The 19,043-nt window shown below is 46.2% G+C and overlaps 1 protein-coding gene across 4 annotated transcripts in view; it reads left to right on the top strand.

The window, feature by feature from the left end:
* DPP6 (dipeptidyl peptidase like 6) overlaps positions 1 to 19,043 on the top strand; it is a 1,161,897-nt gene that overhangs the window by 543,277 nt on the left and 599,577 nt on the right. Inside the window, exon 1 of one of the 4 annotated variants that reach the window (XM_039472701.2) lies at positions 14,778 to 15,202. The exons of the other annotated variants lie outside the window; for them this stretch is intronic. Within the exon in view, the coding sequence (XP_039328635.1) occupies positions 15,146 to 15,202 (57 nt within the window). The 5' untranslated portion in view covers positions 14,778 to 15,145. Of the gene's footprint in view, positions 1 to 14,777; positions 15,203 to 19,043 lie in introns of those variants that run through there. 4 annotated transcript variants of the gene reach the window in all.

Genomic DNA, 19,043 nt, shown 5'->3' with positions numbered 1-19,043 from the left:
TGGGGGCATCTGAAAGCAGATGAGGAGAGAAAATGAAAAAGATAGCCTTGATCTCAGAACCATCCTCCTGAATCTCTTCAGGTTCGTCCTTACTCTTTGTTAACTTGATCCGTTGACAGATTCTCAAACCAGGTCAATGTAGAGATATGGCACTCTTCTGTCTTGTGTCGGCTGCATCTGTTATCAATGCTTTTATGAATGGGACCACCGACAAAGGATAAAAACCTAAGTGCGATTTTGAAGTCTAGACGAGGAAAACAGATCGGAATTGGAGCTTTTCTGGTCCCCACAAGTTTTACCCGAGCGACTGTTCTCTGTTAGCCCGCGCAGGGTGGTCTTTGAGAACTCATCAGTCCTCTTGTGGGTTTCAGTCTTAGATCTTTTCTGGGATCTGGTGCAAGCAAGGCTGATTTCCCAGCGTGCTATGTTCAGTTCAAGGGCAATCTGTCAGCATTTGTCTGAGCCTGTTTGTAAAGACACATAATTCACTATGAGACCAATTCATTTCAGATGTGCTTTTTCCCATTGCACAAAAGCCCGGGGGTTGATTTGGCAATTTGGCATATTTTACAAATAAATATGTTGAAAATGGGAAGTTAACAAGGGCTGGAACCTGAGGTTGCTGAAGCAGTTGGCTGTGGTGTTGACTTCAGAAAGTCATCCGGAGAAGCCAAAGGATCTGAACATTCTTAAAAGGGGAGAGAAATACTTTAGATCAAAGGAATCGTAGATTCACGGGCAGGCAGAATCTCCCTTTTGATTTCCTATAGAACTTAGCACAGTGACATCCTGTTTCACAAAAGTTTCACAAAACAATTCCTTTCTTTAGCAGGCGTCCCCAAACTTTTTACACAGGGGGCCAGTTCACTGTCCCTCAGACCGTTGGAGGGCCGCCACATACTGTGCTCCTCCCACTGACCACCAGTGAAAGAGGTGCCCCTTCCTGAAGTGTGGTGGGGGGCCAGATAAATGGCCTCAGGGGACCGCATGCGGCCCACGGGCCTTAGTTTGGGGACGCCTGCTTTAGAGCATTAATTTTTTTATTGTATTCTACTTTCTCTCCTTTAACACTGGTTTACACAATAAGGGACAGATTAAAGTAATTTCAGAATAGAAACCTCGGGCTTTAAAAATGATCTTAGGTAGCTGTCTTCATTTGGTGTTTTTATATTTCTTGTGGGGATTGGTGGAAATTCTGACTTCCCATTCTATATCTCATTGATTACGTCATTTAGGAAATACTCTTTTTAAAAAAATTTGATAGGCTGGGCTCTATCTCCTAATGACTTTCACCTAGTTTTAATTTTCAGCAAAAGAAACACTTAAGACAGAAGTCACAGGTCACGCTTATGCCTGTCTGACGAACGGTGGAATCTGGCTTCCGCCGGTATTTCATCTTTGCCTTCTAACATGTGAGAAGTCTTCGCTTCTGTGGTCCTCTCTCCTCCTTTTCATCCTTTCTCCTTTCAGAAGTGCTCATCTGTCGCGTAGGATTCAGTGATCCCCAAGTGTTTTAAGCCGTGGAGCTCTTTGTTCTGATGACTGTAGCATGAAAGTGGAGCTATGTGGGCTGAGGGGTGAGAAAGGGAGACGGTGGAAATGGAGCCCCAAGTTCTAGGCAGTCTCCCCCCACCAACTCCTTCCTCCTGGCAGCCGAGGAAAGGTTTTCCTAGCACAGTTTGCAAACATCTGGCTGAGTCATTTTGGCCCACATTTCTTTCTGCTGGATCGGTTTCCATTCTCCCAGGGCGCCCTACGTAAATATTGTCTAGTTCACGTCGACGTCTTTCAGTTATTCGTGAACTGTGACCATAGCACCCTGTGAGGTTCTGTGAGAAGCTCTGTGCGTTGCAATTCTGTCTGCATTGCTTTGCAGGTAACGAGTTGCCTAAAATGAATGAGCTGCTTCTGACCTATCTAAGTGTGTCACATGGAGATACTCTTGTCTCCTGATTTCCGTCTAGGTGACACTCAGGTTTTCCAAAAGTTCTTTCCCTGATACACCCATTGTTGTGTTGCTTCCTGTGCGCTAAGTGCTGGGGGCGAAAAGATAAAGAAGACATTCCCTTAAGGAGACCTCAGCCTAGCCATGAGACAGCCAGTGATGGAGTCCCTACTGTGTGCCCATTGCTTTACACAGTTTTTATTACATTAACTCTGCTGCACATAGCCAGCAAATGAAAGAACCTGAGATTTGCAAACAAGAAATTATTCTGACTTCAAAGCTCATTCCTTTAACTGATGACAACCCCTCATCTTACCTGACCCCTGCCATGGAGAAACTCACAGGCAAGGCCAGGCAGAGAAGAGGTCGGTGAGGCTCTAAGGTAAGAAGCAAGCCTTGGGTAGGAGGTGACATTGGCACAGGGAACTAAAGAATGATTAGGAGCTCATCAGATGGAAGGAGTTGGGAGTGGGGCTGGGGCTGGTGTCTTTGCTCATGGCTTCTAGGAGAAGATGCCAGATGTTCTAGATTTCCATTGCTGATACGTATCACAGGTTTTCAGTGGCCTATCTTGACACCATTTATATTTTCATTTACACGACTCCCCAGGGCCAAATCATGTATGTTTTGCAAAGTTGGCCAGTGGGGATTGTATGAACCGATCCTTCTCTGGGAATTTTCTGCATGGGTGTGTTTACTCACGTATTTCATGTTGAGGATGAAGTATGAACACGTGAAGGCTGGGGGCGGGTAGTTTACATAAGGCACTCTCCTCTGTGGGTGTGAACATCTTTCCTGACCCCAATCCTGTTGCTAAGCAGCAAGGTTTAGCCCAGAAGACACAGAAGGGAGCAGAGTTTCTGGGAAAAAAAAAGAGGACACGGAACCCCAGCCAGGGGGCATCTCCAAGGGACTTCTTTGGAATACCCTTCCCTAAAGTCCATCGAAGACAGCGTGGCAGAGGAAATATCAGCATCACTCACCCTGGCATGTGTTCCCCAAACCATGTGTGGGCTAGTCCCACAGCTGATACCAAGTTCCATCTGAGCAGACAGCTCCAGAAATGTCACCTGGAGCCATTAAAAAACATAAACAAGGCATCTATTACACCGCCATCACCAAGGTCATCTGATGATAGGAGGTGCCCAAGGAGGAGCATGGCGCTGCCGTGCCATTGAGGGCCAGCCTGTGGGCAGACCGGCCTGTGCCAGTGCGCCCATGCTCTGCAGATGCACTCGAAGGTGTGAAACGGTGCATGGCTAGACATGAGAAGCAAAACAACCTGAATGAAATCAAGCCTCTTTGCAGTGAAACATGAGAATTTTAAAACCAGCTTTTCAAACCGTCGCACTGTGAGTATCGCATTTGGTCTCCTCTCATGATTGCCCAGAGGCCACCGGCCCAAAGCTGGGGCACAGACATGAGCTGGAGGGCCACTTAGGGAACACCTCATTTAGGGAGTGTGGTGTTAGTACAAATTGTGCAGACTGAGAGTTAGATATGGGATTTACACGCGAGCTGTCAGTTAGACAACTATCTGTGTGACCTTGGACCAATTATCTATTTCCTCTAAGCCTCCATTTTCATATCTCTAAATTCCTTCCTAGGATTGCTGTGAAGGTTAGATAAGACGGTATGAGTGAGAACGCAGGGCTGCAGAGGACCCTCGGTACAGTTTATTTTGGTTTTCTCTACCCTCATTTACAGTGAGGGAACAGATTTAGAGAGGGACGTTCATAGCACATCAGCATCAATGGTCGTAGCAAGAACCACCATTCTTTCTTCTGCCTTCCCTCACTTCCTTCTTCCCTATTTCCGTCATAACCCCCTCTCCTTCCCCTCCCCACCGTCAGCACACATGATATTGTGTTTGATGGGTAGCTTTTTGTTTGTATGTATTTTTGCAAAACACGTTTTTGTATAAATGTGTTTTTTTGTTAAATGGTTTGAGTTTATACATGGATGCCTTCTGTGTTTTCCACATATTTACATTTGTATTTATAGCCCTCTTTTTTCTTAAGTGCTGTGTTTATGGTCCTTCCATGTTCCTCTGTGTACACAGAATCCATTGCTTATGGCTTTGTGTATACCTCAGCCGCTGCTTCGAACTACTGCTTAGCATTGCATGGTGTGCCTCCAATCTGTTCCACGAGGACAGACACCCAGGTTCCCTCCACAGTATCCCCACACTCTGTCTTCTTGTAATTCTTAAGATAGGACCAGCCAGGCATGGTGGCTCACGCCTGTAATCCCAGCGCTTTGGGAGGCCGAGGCGGGTGGATCATGAGGTCAAGAGATCGAGACCATCCTGGTTAATACGGTGAAACCCCGTCTCTACTAAAAATACAAAAAATTAGCTGGGCATGGTGGTGCGTGCCTGTAATTCCAGCTACTCAGTAGGCTGAGGCAGGAGAATTGCCCGAACCCAGGAGGCGGAGGTTGCGGTGAGCTGAGATCGCACCATTGCACTCCAGCCTGGGTAACAAGAGTGAAACTCCATCTCAACAAAAAGATAGGACCAAGAGACATTTATTTACAAGTTTCCTTCTTCTATTAGATGGTGAGACAGTGAGAGAAGATTTCCTGACGTTATATACAAAGCAACTGGCACATAGCAGTTTCTCAGTAAACACACAGCCATTGGCTTCCCAGGCAGCTGGACAGGAGGTCTCAGGCCCAGCCTCCTGCGTCCTTGGTTTCCAGGAAAATTAACAGCCTTAGGGGCAGCTCTGTGATTACGGTTACCTTGTCAAGAAGGTTTTTGATGATAGTGGAAGTGCCTTTTAGGAAGAGAAAAGATGCAAAGCCTCCCATGTGATGTATACTAGAATTCCTTGAAACCCGAGGACTGCACAGGATGCATTTGTTATTCAAACACACACATTTGAACACTTTTTCTAAGTGAGAGTGGGTGTGGATTTGGTGAACTCTTTGAATGCTCTCAGTATTTCCCCAGTCTGTAGGACATTCTAGTTCCTTAGAAATGGGCACTGAACCCTGTTTGACGAAACTTGCTGTGTTATTTGGAGAGGATGCAGCTAGGATCCACACGTTTAACCATGGATGGATCCATCAGTCAGTCTCAGTTCACTGTAGACAAGAAAGGAGATACTCGTTGATAAGCCATGTGGGAGGTGTATTGCCTTAAGCAGTGTAAACATCTTCATTCCTGAAAGCCATGTCTGCTAAGTTGGTTGTGAAATGTATTAGGTTTCTTTTTTTTTCTTGTTTTTCCTTTTGGAGGGTGAGGGATAGCCTACTTTAATACTGGCAGTTTTTTTTTTTTTTTAACTGAATTGTGATACTGAGTAAAATGACCTACCTTTACTTAACATGTAACAGAGTTGCTGTAGACCAGGGGTAGGCAAAGTCTCTCTGCAAAGAGCCAGGTAGTAAATATTTGATACTTTGCAGGCCACGTGGCCTTCGTTACACCTGTCCCCTCTGCTGCTGTAATACAAAGGCAGCCGTTAGACAGTATATAAGTGAATGAGCATAGTTGTGTTCCTATAAAACTTTATTTACAAAATAAGAAGGGACCCAGGTTTGGCCCACGGGCTCTGGTTTGCCTACCCTTGTTTAGATGCTCACGCACTTGCTACATCTGGAAATCAACATAAATGTAGTAGGTCCAATAAGGCAAACCAGCTACTGTTTCTTCCCAGTGTTCTCTGCTGTCTCTTCAGGAGGGCACTCTGAGCACAATGGATAAGGGTAATATGAACAGAAAACAGAAGAAGGATTGTACTGTATCAGCGTTGGCTTGGTTGTGCGTGCCAGAAAACCTAAAAGTGCCTTGCACATGGTACCCAGCTTTTTCTCAAACACCAGTTGACATATTGCTGTGGAGTTCTGTTTTGAAGATGTGATTAATAATTCAGTTAGCAGAGATGGAGTAGAGCAGGTTGCCATCTACCATGGGGGTTGGGGGGTGCCTCCGTTGATTAGTTGGAGGCTTTAGGAGAAAATAATGAGGTCTTTCAGGGACGAAGGGATTCTGCCTCCAGACGGCCTTCATCCCACCATCCCAACTCTTCCCCGGGTCTCCAGCCAGCTGCCCTGCCCTGCGGACTTCACATCTGCTGGCCCCGACAATCCACAGTCCTGAAGCCTTCTTCTTTTTTTTTTTTTTTTCTTTGAGACTGATGAAGGAGAAATGGAAAGATAGGAATAGAAAGAGATTCCATTAGGAATTAAATTTCTTTCTTTTTTTTTTTTTTTTGAGAAAGAAAAAAAGAATAATAAAAAAAGGAATAAAGAAGAGGAAGAAAGAGAAAGAGGAAGAGGGAGAGAGGATGGGGGTATTGCTTTATTGCCCGGGCTAGAATGCAGTCTAAATATGGGTATGCCTATAATTGTCCTTAATAATGGAGAGATAAAAGAAAATGAGAGAAGAGAATAACAAGGAGCCAACCAACATTTCGTTTAAACTTCTAAGTTGATATGATGTGGTACTGATAAGAGTGTATATTTTGTGTATTTTAAGTGGAGAGTTCTATAAATGTTAATTACATTTACTTGTTCCAGATCTGAGTTCAAGTCCTGGATATTGTTGTTAATTTTCTGTCTCATTGATCTGTCTAATATTAATGTTGAAGTCTCCCACTATCATTGTGTGGGAGTCTAAGTCTTTATTAGTCTTGTATGCCTGGGTATTCCTGGATTGGATGCGTATATATTTAGGATCTTTAGCTATTCTTGTTGTTGCATTGATCCTTTTATCATTATATAATGTCCTTCTTTGCTTCTTTTGATCTTTGTTGCTTTAATGAGTATTTTATCAGAGGCAAAAATTGTAACTTCTGCTTTTTATTTATTTATTTTAGCTCTCTGTTTGGTTGGTAAATCTTTCCCCATCCCTTGTTTTGAGTCTTTGTATATCCTTGAATGTCAGATGGGTCTCAATGCAGCATACTGATGGGTTTTATTCGTTTTTTATCCAAATTGCCTGTCTGTCTTTGGATTGGGGGATTTAGTCAATTTAAATTTAGAATTAATAATGATATATGTGAGTTTAATACTGCTATTTAATATTAGCTGGCTATTTTGCCCATTAGTTGATGTAAATTCTTCATTATATTGATGCTCTTTACTTTTTGGTTTTTTTTAGAAAGGCTGATACTGTTTGTTCCTTTCTATGTGTAGTGGTTCTTTCAGAAGCTTTTGTAAAGCAGGCCTGGTGGTGATGAAATCTCTGAGTGCTTGCTTGTTCACAAAAAACTTTATTTTTCCTTCACTTATGAAGCTTAGTTTGGCTGGATGTGAAATTCTTGGTTGAAAGTTCTTTTCTTTAAGGATGTTGAATATTGGCCCCCAATCTCTTCTGGCTTGTAGGGTTTCTGCTGAGAGATCTGCTGTAAATCTGATAGGCTTCCCTTTGTGGGTAACCTGACCTTTCTCTCTGGCTGCCCTTAGTATTTTCTCCTTAATTTCAACCCTGGTGAATCTGACGATTATGTGCCTTGGAGTTGCTCTTCTTGAGGAATATCTTTCTGGTGTTCTCTGTATTACCTGGAGTTGAATATTATCCTGCCCTACTAGGTTGGGAAAATTTTCCTGAATAATATCCTGAAGCATATTTTCCAGCTTGGATTCATTCTCTTCGTCACATTCAGGTACTCCTATCAAGTGTAGATTAGGTCTTTTCACATAGTCCCATATTTCTTGGAGACTTTGCTCATTCCTTTTTATCCTTTTTTCTCTAATCTTGTCTTCTTGTTTTATTTCATTGAGTTGGTCTTCGACCTCTGATATCCTTTCTTCTGCTTGATCAAATCGGTTGTTAAAACTTGTGCATACTTCACGTAGTTCTCGTATTGTGTTTTTCAGCTCCATCAATTCACTTATTTTCCTCTCTAAATTGTGTATCCTTGTTAACATTTCGTCAAACCTTTTTTCAAAATTCTTACTTTCTCTGGATTGGGTTTGAATAAGTTCTTTTAATTCACAGAAGTTTCTTATCATCCACCTTTTGAAGCCTGCTTCTGATAATGGAACACACTCGTTCTCCATCAGGCCTTGTTTCGTTGCTGATGAGGAACTGTGATCCCCTTCTGAGGGAGAGGCGTTCTGATCTTGGGTATTCTCAGCCTTTTTTGGCTGTTTTCTTCCATTCGTTGTAGATTTATCCATCTGTGGTCTTTATAATTACTGTCTTTGTAATTAGGTTTCTGAGTGGACGTCCAACTTATTGATTCTCAGCACCAAAATCTGAGCCACCCACTGCGCCGACTAAATCAGCGGCGTTAAGATTGATGGTGCTTTTCTGACTCTGCACCACACACACTACTGGTTCTGTGTCTCTCAAGACCCCTGCTGCATGTGCAGCCCATTCATTGAGAGGGCTCTGGGCAGTGGGGAGGTACTCCTTATCCGCAGCATTGTGATATTACGGAGACACCAGAGAAGGGACATGGAAGGGCAGGCAGACATCGGACTACCCAGATGTGATGTGTCTGTGGTCTTGTTGCATCTCCAGATTCTTATTTTTCTTACAAATAAAGAAACAATTTAAAATGAAGGAAGCCCCAGATCACCTGAGTGTGACTCTCGAGCCTTTTCCCATTTCTAGTTCAAGAGATGTACCAGTGTTCTTGTAACCAAAGAAGAAAACGTTGCATCATTCCTCTAGCAATGGTGCCTGAAGCATGGGGTGAAGGCGATCAGTGGCTTAGGGCCTTCGGGAACTCTGACTCAGTCATCCCTCACCGTCCATGCCCTGCAGGGAGGCAAAGCTATGGCCCCTGCGGCTCTCTTGGTTGATACTCCCAAGAGGAAGCTCTTCCTCTGGAATCATGGGGGAGGGACAGCCTTTGAGCCAAGTTGGCTCTCCCGGCTGGGGAGCTATAATTTAAAGTGTGGACAAAATGGGCCCAGATGTTCAGCCTTGCTTGTTGGGCCTGGTTCTGGCCTGTGTTCTCATCTGTGAGACCCTTGGCCTTCCTGCTCACACCAACTCGTCTTGGCTCTTCTTTGAGACATTCTTATTGAACGAGAACTGATTCCCTAGAATTATATTAGTGGGCACAAGATAAATGTGTTCCACAAGCTGAGGCGAATTGAATTTGGCTTCGGAGACTTCTTGCTCCCCCGGTGGGGTTTACCAGGGGCTCACAGGTGATTTGGGTCCATTTTTGGTGCACTTTATGTCTCTTCCTCAACCCTTTCCTCTCTCTTCCCAAAGCTTTCCCCTCAAAGGGCTGCTGGCATTTGGGCTGCCCATGGCTCCTGGCCCTGTGAGCACTGACCACACAGATCTGGCAGCTTCCAGGAACATCAGCATTTAAGTCATGGGCGTGCAAGAGAAAACCAAACCCAAACGAGCCTCCAAATGCAGAGAGAACTCCTCAGTTGGAGATGGAGATTTCTAGTGGAAATGTCAGAGGTGACAGTGGGCCCGCAGTGGCCGATGGTTGGAAAGCTGGTACTCAGGCTAGAAAACTCACCCGCAGTCCCACCCCCGCCTTGATCTTTTTTCAGTGTTTGTTAGTATATGCTGAAAAGAAAAAAGTTTGTTGTTGTTTTTTTTTTCCAACTAGTTTCTTTGGATCCTGGCATGACTCCAGAAGAAGCGTTCCCTGCTGCTCCACATTCATTTTTATTTTTAGGGAACTGTAAGTTACTCGCAGTTGGTAAAGACTGACAATCCAAAATCATCACAGCTCACCCTTTAAAGACATTTTGATCTCTACTTTCCTGCAACCAATCAGCTGGCATGCCTGTTTCTCATAGGGGGTTTTGACTGCACATAGTAGGTCCTGGCTAAACACTTGCTGATTAAATGACACTTAAAACAAAGCCACTGCAGCGGATTGGCTACTTGGGGCAAGGTGAGTGTAAATCAGAAGAGTGAGACATGGCCTCAGGCTGCAGGAGATGCAGGCCTGCAGGGCGACACACAACCCAAATTAGCTGTGCCTCTGCCAGCAGCCCCACTCAGACACATCTGGAGGGGAGAGAGTGGCTAAGGCTAGATTGGCTTTCCCAAGTTAAAAAGCCTGTCTTCAGGTGCACCTGCATATGACTGATTGCACCTCAGATCCATCTGTGAGGCTGCCTGCAGGTATCTGAGATTGCTGAGAGCCTTGGGCAAATGTGACCCTGGGAGTGGGAGGTAAATAGCATGGCGAGACAAGCGGCTGCCGGAGTTCCTGGTTGGCAGGTGGGCCTGCCACCATGCTCCGCCAGGCTCCGTGGGGTACCCATGCCCAGGAGCACAGAGAAGTGCTGTCTTGGCTGAGCATCAAGCCCTGGTGCATTCTTCGCTAAGTGTGTGTATTGGCTGCCATGAGGGCACTTGGGAAGTGATTTTACTCACAGACACAAGGAGCCTTCACCAGGGAGGCTTGTGCTCCATCAAATTGGACTCTTCCTGGACACAAAGGGAAGCACTGGCCCAGGTAAGGTCATAGCAAGACCCCCTTGAGCTGCGTGTTTCTTAGCAGAAGGTGGAGCAGACAGACAAGACTTGAGACGTCTTAATCTTGTTTGGAGAATCTGGGGTTGGCTCTCCCACCCAAGCACTTTGGAAGGGTCTGAAGAGACACAGGACATGTGTATGCATGTGGGGGTGCGGGTTGGGGCAAGGGTTTGGATCAAACATTTGGATACGGATGCCAACTCTGCCATTTTCTGCTAACTGTGAACTTGGAAGAGTTTCTTATTTCAAGCCTCGCTTCTCTCATAAGTGAAATGGGGATAGTAATCATTGTTATGGGCTGTTGTGTCCTTCAAAAATCCACTTGTTGAAGTCTTGACACCCAGCGCTTCAGAATGTGATTATACTTGGAGATACGGTCTTTAAAGGGGTAAATCAAGTTAAAATGAGGTCCTATGGGTGGACCCTAATTTAATGTGGCTGATGTCCTTATAAGAAGAGAGATTAGGACACAGACACACACAGGCAATGTGATATGGTGGTAAAGGGTCTAGACTGGCAAAGTTCAAGCCCTGCTTTGGGTTACTTACTTGGCGTGACCTTGGGTTTCATAGTAAATTTTCTGAATATGAATTTCCTCACTTGTAAAATGAGTGAAATAACAGTCTGCCTCATAGAGTTGCTGGGGCTGTGAGGGCAGTTATTAGCCATCTAGCACTTACACTGCTGCAGGTAGCTTGGCCATTGTCATTGTTACTTTTAAGGGCAGGTGAGCATTTGGTGTCTTTCTTTGCTAAGTATGTCTGATGCCAAGTCAGGATTCACTGAGCACCTCTTCTGTGCCAGACACTGGGAAAGGAATCCAGTGGTTCTCTTTCTGCACACTTGGCCCTGCTAGATTTAGCCTAAACTCTTCTCCAAGTTGCTTTCCCTGCGGTCCGTCGTTACTGAACACCGCATTTATAGATGCTGTTTTCTGGAAATGTATATGTAAAGTCTTGTATTTTCTCTTGGTCCGTACAACTTCAGGGGGTAATACGTCCTGTGTCTGCCAGTTGTTAACCTTCTCTTTGACCAAGGAGCTCTAGATGAGCGCACTGATAATGCCCAGGTGGATTTAGTTTTGATCTCCAATGAAAGACAGGCCTGTCTGTATTTGCAGTAATAAGCAATCACCCTGAGCTTGAGAGGATAATCTTAAGTACCGTGTTTGTTCTCCGGAGGGATACTGATTAATTTTAAAATATGAATTAAAGGCAGTCCTATTTCATTGTAGTAAGAACACTTAATAGGAGATCGACCCTCTTAACGGATTTTTAGTGTGCAAGTTTTCTGTAGGTAGCAGGTTGTACACATCTGTTGAGCTTATTCGTGCCACCTAATTGAGACTTGATGCCTTTTAATTAGCAACTCCACACCTCCCCCTCCTACCAGCCCCAGGCATCCACTACCCTGTTCCTTTTGCCTCCATGAATCTGGCTGCTTTAGATGCCTCATCGAAGTCGAACCATGCAGCGTTTGTTCTTCTCCGCCTGGCTCGTTTCTCTTGGCATCTTTCCTCCACGTTCATCCACGCTGTCACAAATGGCAGGATAGCCCGCTCTTTTGTTTTTAAAAACAGTCAAAGTCAAATATGTAAAAAGGTGGGCAACTGAGAAGCTAGTACCAGAATGCTCCGAGAAAAGATACTGAGTGGCAGAACCTGGCCTGGTTCTCCATCAGCAATTCCTGAACTTCCCCACCTGGAGGCTCCTGATGACAGATGGGTGAATGGCAGAGTAGATGAGAGAGGGAGGCGGGGAGCCGTGGGGCCTGGCTGGTCAAAGTCTAAACAATCTGACCCCAGCAGGACATTCCTTTGAAGGATCATGTGTCACCTTACAAATATCCATAAACTTTGCCCTCTATCCATATTTGTTTAGGTGTAAAAAATATTTTAAGCTCTTTACTGAGAGGTAAAGTGGGACCCACCCACACGGATTCCCCACCACGCGTGGCTGATCATCCCCAAGGTACATCTCCTCGGTTTAGTGTTTAGGTCAGGGGCCCTGGAATCAGTGAAGGAAACCTTCCCGTCTGCTGTCTGCCTCCTGGTGTCACTGCTGGGTTGAGCCCAAGGCCTCAGTGGGTGAGCAACTAGCTTTCCTGACATGTGAACAGATGGGGGCTCAACATTTGACCCACTCCTGGGGTTTTAGGTTTAAGAGGAGTATCGGGAGGATGGGGTAATCTGAGGTCCTGAGCAACTCTGAGGCTGAAACTGTGCAGATCTACTTTTTGCTTTTTTTGGAGACAGTTTCACTCTTGTTGCCCAGGCTGGAGTGCAATGGCGCGATCTCAGCTCTCCTCAACCTCTCGGTTCAAGGGATTCTCCTGCCTCAGCCTCCCGAGTAGCTGGGATTACAGGCATGTGACATGTGCCACCACACCCAGCTAATTTTGTTTTTTTTGTTTGTTTGTTTTTAGCAGAGAAGGGGTTTCTTTATGTTGGTCAGGCTGGTCTCGAACTCCCAACCTCAGGTGATCTGCCCGCCTCGGCCTCGCAAAGTGTTGGGATTACGGGCAGTTGCCACTGCACCCGGCCAGGCCTACTTTAAGGCAGGTGCTGTGGTTTCCCCTATGACTGAGGTCCTCCAGGGGTCAACTGCATTTCAGGTGTGTGAGGGGAGAGTGCTCACCTGGCCACACAGCCCTTCCTTCTGAGCCCCTGTTTACTTGACTGCTGGGGCCTCTGTGACAAGTTTGCTTGGAGACCTTAAACTGCAGTGGCTCCTGGGGCCAGAGCTGTAACCAGAAAGGGACCTTCCACTGAAGAACTGTGACTGTAGGAAGACCCTCTGAGGGCCTGCCAGCCTTGCTTGGCCTGGCCCAGTCCCTCCTACCAACACCGATGAGAACTCAGGTTCCCAGCATCCCCGTAGGCATGGTCATACAGACAAGCTGGAAATTGATACCACTGCTGTACCCACCCCTGGACCTCCCTGTCCCATGCAGGAGTCTCAACCTGTGCAACCAAGGAAGAGCACACACTCATACCACATGGCAAACGTTTCACAGGAGATGTTCTTTCTTTACTCCCAGCTGAACCATGCAAGCTACCAGCCATCCACCCAGATGTCCTAGAGTCTATGCCAAAGAAGTACTCAGACAGGATGAAGTTCAGGCCACAGTCAAGGCGATCAGCCACTCTGCCATGATTTGGGTTCAGCCATCCATTCCAAAGAAGCACACAGTGCCTTGCGTTTTGCTGGTTGGTTTGTTTTTGTAAAATGATGGGGTGGGAAGCAGAGCTGGGCATTGGAAGGGGGCTGAGCAGGGGGAAATCAACACCTTTTAAATGGAAACGTGTCTAGTTGGCCTCTTTTCTGTAAGGAACGACATTAGCGTCACAGAGGTGCAAACACTAGAGCAATCCATTCAGGCCCTGGCTGGAAGGACTTTATTACTGAGAGTTCCCCGTATACACAAATGGCTAAACTCTTAGGCCAGAGAATGCCTGTGACCAAGAGCCAATGGGTGAAAGTAGGGGTTCCAGACCCGGAGTGGGAAAAGCATCAACAGAGAGCTTGGCCACAGGCTGGCTGGGACTGCAGAGGAGCAGCGCCAGGCTCTGGGCACTGAGTTCTGAGCTTCTGGGAGGCCGGGAGAAACTCCCACCTGCAAATGACTGACTAATTGCACGCTCCTTAGAGTTGCCACCTGCACTTCCCCGCTACCCAGTAACTGTCTGCTCAGGTGCAGAGAGCCTCGCAGGGCCCGGGGCACGTGGGTCAGGAGGGGAGGGCCAGACAAGCGAACTCCTGCTTTGTCTCTTTCTCCTTGAGCTCAGGACACAGTGGGGAGCCCTCATGTTTCTGTAAGGTCATCAGACTGACTGGCTTGGGTTTTTTTTTTTTTTTTCTTCTTCCTGTCTTTCTTTTAAAGGACAAACACCCTTGAGGTCCTGGTTGATTTTCTTAGAGAAATGTAGATTCTTTGACTCTAACGATGGAGCCTTAAGTTTTCCGAATTTTAAGGAAAATAAAGGCCAAGATTTTAACAACCCGTGTTCCTGCCAAACCCGCTGGGCAAACAGAAACGCTGCCTGCCTCGCGTGCTCCCAGACCCCTTCCTTCCCAAACACCCATCAGACACTTTGCAGCAAGAAAAAAACAAAGGGCACCCCTCCTGGGGCCACCCCTGCCCCCAGCCCAGGTAGGCGCGGGGTCGGGCGCGCCCTGATGCGGGGGCCTCAGGTGCAGACACCCGGGCGCGGCGCGGGGCCCTGACGGATGCGGTGGCCGAGGCTGTGGCTGCGGGCGCGGCGTCTCCCGGGCAGTGGCGGCCTCCGCGGCCCCGGCCCCCTCCCCGCCCCCTCCCCGCCCCCTCCCCGGCCCCCTCCCCGGCCCCCTCCCCGCCCCCTCCCCGGCCCCAGCCCCGCCGAGCGGGTGGCCGGAGCATGCGCCGTGCGCGCCGGGCCGGGAGGCGGGCGGGGAGGCCGCGCGCATCACTCGGGTCCCCTTCCTGCACCCAGCCGCCACTTGCCGGTTGCTAAGCAGTTATCATTGTTTCTGTGGCGATTGCAGAGGCTGTTGCTAATTGGAGAAGCCCCACCGAGCAGCGGCAGCTTCCTCCCTCGGATCCCCTCGCTGCTGCTCGCGTTTAAAGAGCAAACTCGGCTCGCCTGCCCACCCTCCCCCTCCGCCCTCCCCAAAATAGCCTTGTGATTTCGGAAGTATGGACTAAAATCACACTCCTCCTCACCTTACCGCTCGGACTCTGGGGGCTCCCAGCTCGCCGTCAGACCCCACCTGCCCCGGTGCTGGGGAGCGCCCGGACGCACCATGACCACGGCCAAGGAGCCGAGCGCTTCGGGGAAATCGGTGCAGCAGCAGGAGCAGGTAATGCTGCTTTCGGGGGTCCGTGTGTGCGCGTGTCTGCATGCATGCATATGTGTGCGTGAGAGAGGCAGAGAGAGAGGGAGGATGTGCATTTCTGGAAGAATGTTGTATTTTGGATTGCTTTATGACTGTAGCCCCCTGAGCCACCAAGCTGGGAAGAGACAAAGTGTCTGGTGCTGCCGGGGTCTGCCGCTCTCTCCTCCCCGGCTTGGTGATTCAGGTGCAGGCGCGGGGAGCCTCTGTCAAGGTAAACTTGACATGAAGCACCTCTGGACAAAGGCCTCCCTCTACAGAGCCGCCCATCTAACGTGTTCCCTGGGAAGGTTCCCAACTAGTACTTTGTAACTTGGAGGAAGAGCGGGGTAGCCAAAAAAAAAAAAAAAAAAAAATCAGCGTATTATGACCCTCCAACAGGACTCGGCTTTGGTTCTAAGACAAGTCAAAAGAAAATGAGCTATGTTGAAAGGACTTTTCTTTAGATACCTCGTGGCCCTTTCCTCCTCCTTCCCTCAAGAGCAAACTGTCCCTGCTAGAGAAGCCGAAGGATGGACGGTGGGGATATGAAGGAGGACTCAGCTGAGAACCAGGAGAGTTAAAGGGCTGGCTGTGGACCAGGAAGGCTGAATGGGTTCCACATGGCACAGGGCGGCCACTCGCCTAGTCTTGAGGAGGCCACGGTCTGCAAAGGCTCCAGGGGTGAGGGAGGAAAGGTGAATCAACCAGCCGCTTCACCACGAGTGTAGACATCATAATTCCCCTCTTAGAAAGATCTTGAGGGTTCTTGTCTTTTCATTATTGCTCAGTTCACCTCAGGCAGATCATTAAAATAGATCCTGGGAGACACCGATGGATTTGCAAAGCAGTTTGCTCAAGCGTGGTAAATCAACAGCATACGCTGGTTTCTCCTATTTATTCTAGGGTTGCTGTTGGATCTCATTTGCTAGGACTGGGGCAAAGATAGGGGACCTCTCCAGAGTTCAGGAAGGTGAAGAGCCTCCTCAGCACATTGTGTGACAGAATTCCATGCCAACTCTTCAGAGACACACATGCAGACGACTTTGGATCTGTATTTGCTGGGGTCATTTCCCAAAGCCCATTTATTGGTAAAAAGGGGGACCATTTTATTAGTACCATCATCATTATCATCATCATCATCTAAAGCAGTTAAATGAAGTTTTATTTCATCTGCTTAGAAGATTCTGTAGATATGGACATCTAACAATTCTTATAGTCAGTGTGACAGTGCTCATATAGCTGGACAGGTTCAAAATAGACAAACCAAACCCCCCTCCTTTCAACAATTCTACAGAATATTTGCTCAATAAGAAACTATTCCCACACTAAATTAGCATTCTGTAATTAACTGGGTTTCTTTTTACTACAGCTCTCCCTCATGAGTTATGAAGGAAGGGTGTGCTGGGCATTCAGGCTTGCACTAGGACTCAGGTAGCATCCCTGACCATGGGAGAGAAGTAATAATGATCAAAGAGTCCATTGCTGTTCGTAGGTTGACACCCAAGGACTGGGAGTCAGAAGCCCAGTCTGTGTTATGTAAAAGAAATCCCTTGTTTCCGGTACGAATTTGCTCTTATTTTGCCTAATACCTTAGCATCCCAGGAGAGTGGGAGTAGTTAATTGCGGTGTGGGTTTTGGAGGACCCGTGAGCTCTTGGTTTGACTTTTTACCTTTTTATCATTGGAAATTTCATGTCTTTGAACCTGTTCATTGGAGAAGCCTTAACTGATATAAAAGTGAAGACCAGAGGCAGCCATAGTCACAGCTGTCGGGTGGGACGCCTAGAAGCAGCTGTCCTCATCCCATGCAGTTGGGAAGTTCCTTTTCCTCCCTACTCAGAGGGGTGTCACCTTGACCCTGAAAAATTAACAGACCCCACCCTGTGAAGTAAGATGAAGAGGGGAACAACAGGGATAAGATAAGCCAGATGGGACAGAGGAAGACGACCCCACATTTAAAATACGTATACCTGGAGGATACCTTAGCTAGGGTCTTAACAAACTGCTTAGAACATAAAGAGGTAAATAACATACTAAAATAAAATCCCTAAAGACTGTCTCTTATCCCTAAACTGTATATAATTTTTCAAAGGCATTAAAACTGTTGTGTGTGCTTAGACTCCAGAACGCTTAATGAGTTCTCCATTCTCCTTTATTATTTTCTTGTTTCTAATGAAACTTTTGGGATACCTGTATTCCTAGACTGGTAGGAATGTGTAGGGAGACCAGGAAAAAGGAATATGTTCCTTTTTTAATTTTTTTAAGGTCTTTGAGAGTGAGGAAGAGAGGATTGCTGCTTTGTGGTTTGGTTTTGAAGCAGGGGATCATTAAACTGTACTAATTCAATGACTGCCTCCAAATCACCAAGTGTTGATTCTTACGAGAAGCTCAGTAGCACCTCAGATCCTCATCTTGTGAGGCGTTAAATCAGAGAGCTGGGATTGAATGGAGCCTGATGCTGTCTCCAGCATCCTATACAGCTATTTGGCTACCACGCTAGACTACCCATTACTTCTCAGCAAGTGAACAGAGGAAAGTGAGTTTCTCTACCAGCCTTGGTAGTTGGAAGCCAGAGATATGGATGGTGGGTGGAAATGACTTGTGTGTGCCGAGAATGGCCACAAATTAAGGGGAAAATTAGAAAAAAAAATTAAGCCAAATGATTTTTACCTATTAGTTACAGATTTTTTTCCCACTTTGTTTACTAAGAAATGTGCTAAAAATAGACAAATATGTAAAAAGCATTTTGGGATTTTTGGGTTGTTTTTTAAAGGCTGCTAAATAAATGAACCAGAGTAACAAGGAGAATTGGTTCTAGGGGACCATTTCTCTTTCTCTTTGGAGATGCTAAAGTTTATTTTTAAAGGAAGTATTGCGAACCCAGAGATATTTGGAAGCAATATATACTTGAATCTGAATGAACTGAGTTGGTCCTTTGGCTCTGAGGTCAATCAGGTAATACTGAGACTCCCTGGTGAAAATGCCATTATCACTGGCTGCACCTGATCTCCGCTCTTGCGCAGAGTGAAGCCTGGGGAGGGATCCAGAAAAAACGCTGAGGCGGGGTTGGCTTCGATTGACTATATTCTCACAAGCAAACAAAACTCTTCCTTAGAAAACCAAATTAAGGAGTTTTTACCTTAACATAAATAAAAGTACAAATTTATTTTAGTACATACTATCTCCATTTCAAACCATTTAATGTGAAAAAGCAGTAATCAGTAATGCTATTAAGAGAAGACACAAAAATTAATTCCATCTGCTTGCAATGAGCCAGGACACATTTTTGCTCAAAGTTTTTTTTTTTTGTTGTTGTTTGTTTGTTTTATCTCTGCTTAATATTTGAGCAAAATGCATATTCTGTGCATGAGTATGTATGTGTGTGGATGTGTATGCACACACATTACACACATGAACAGCCACACACATACACACCTCATGTGTCACAAAATCAGAGTTGGAAATGTACCCCTGCGTCCTAGCTCATGCTCTTGTGCTCAGGAACCTCACAGATGTGTGAGAATATGCCTTTCCTTAAAAGTCGCCACAAAAGCCCCCCTCACATCGAAATAGCTTACATTCCACTGGCTAACTTGGATCTTTGGTTATATGTTAAGTTCAGTCAAATCTTTAACTTCCTTAGACGTGAAAATCAGCAGTTCTTACCACACCTTCTATACGTGACTGCTGTTTTTTTGTTGCTTCTCAGTTTTCTGCAACAAATCCTAATAGATAACCCTCAATGTGTCTGCTCTTCCATTAAATTATGAGCCACAGGACCTAGTATTAACTGATAGGTTAAATTATCTGTCTGGATATATATAATA

This window comes from Saimiri boliviensis, chromosome 10 (assembly GCF_048565385.1).
Source record: "Saimiri boliviensis isolate mSaiBol1 chromosome 10, mSaiBol1.pri, whole genome shotgun sequence".
Lineage (NCBI taxonomy): Eukaryota > Metazoa > Chordata > Mammalia > Primates > Cebidae > Saimiri > Saimiri boliviensis.
This window is presented reverse-complemented; position numbering and strand designations above follow the sequence as displayed.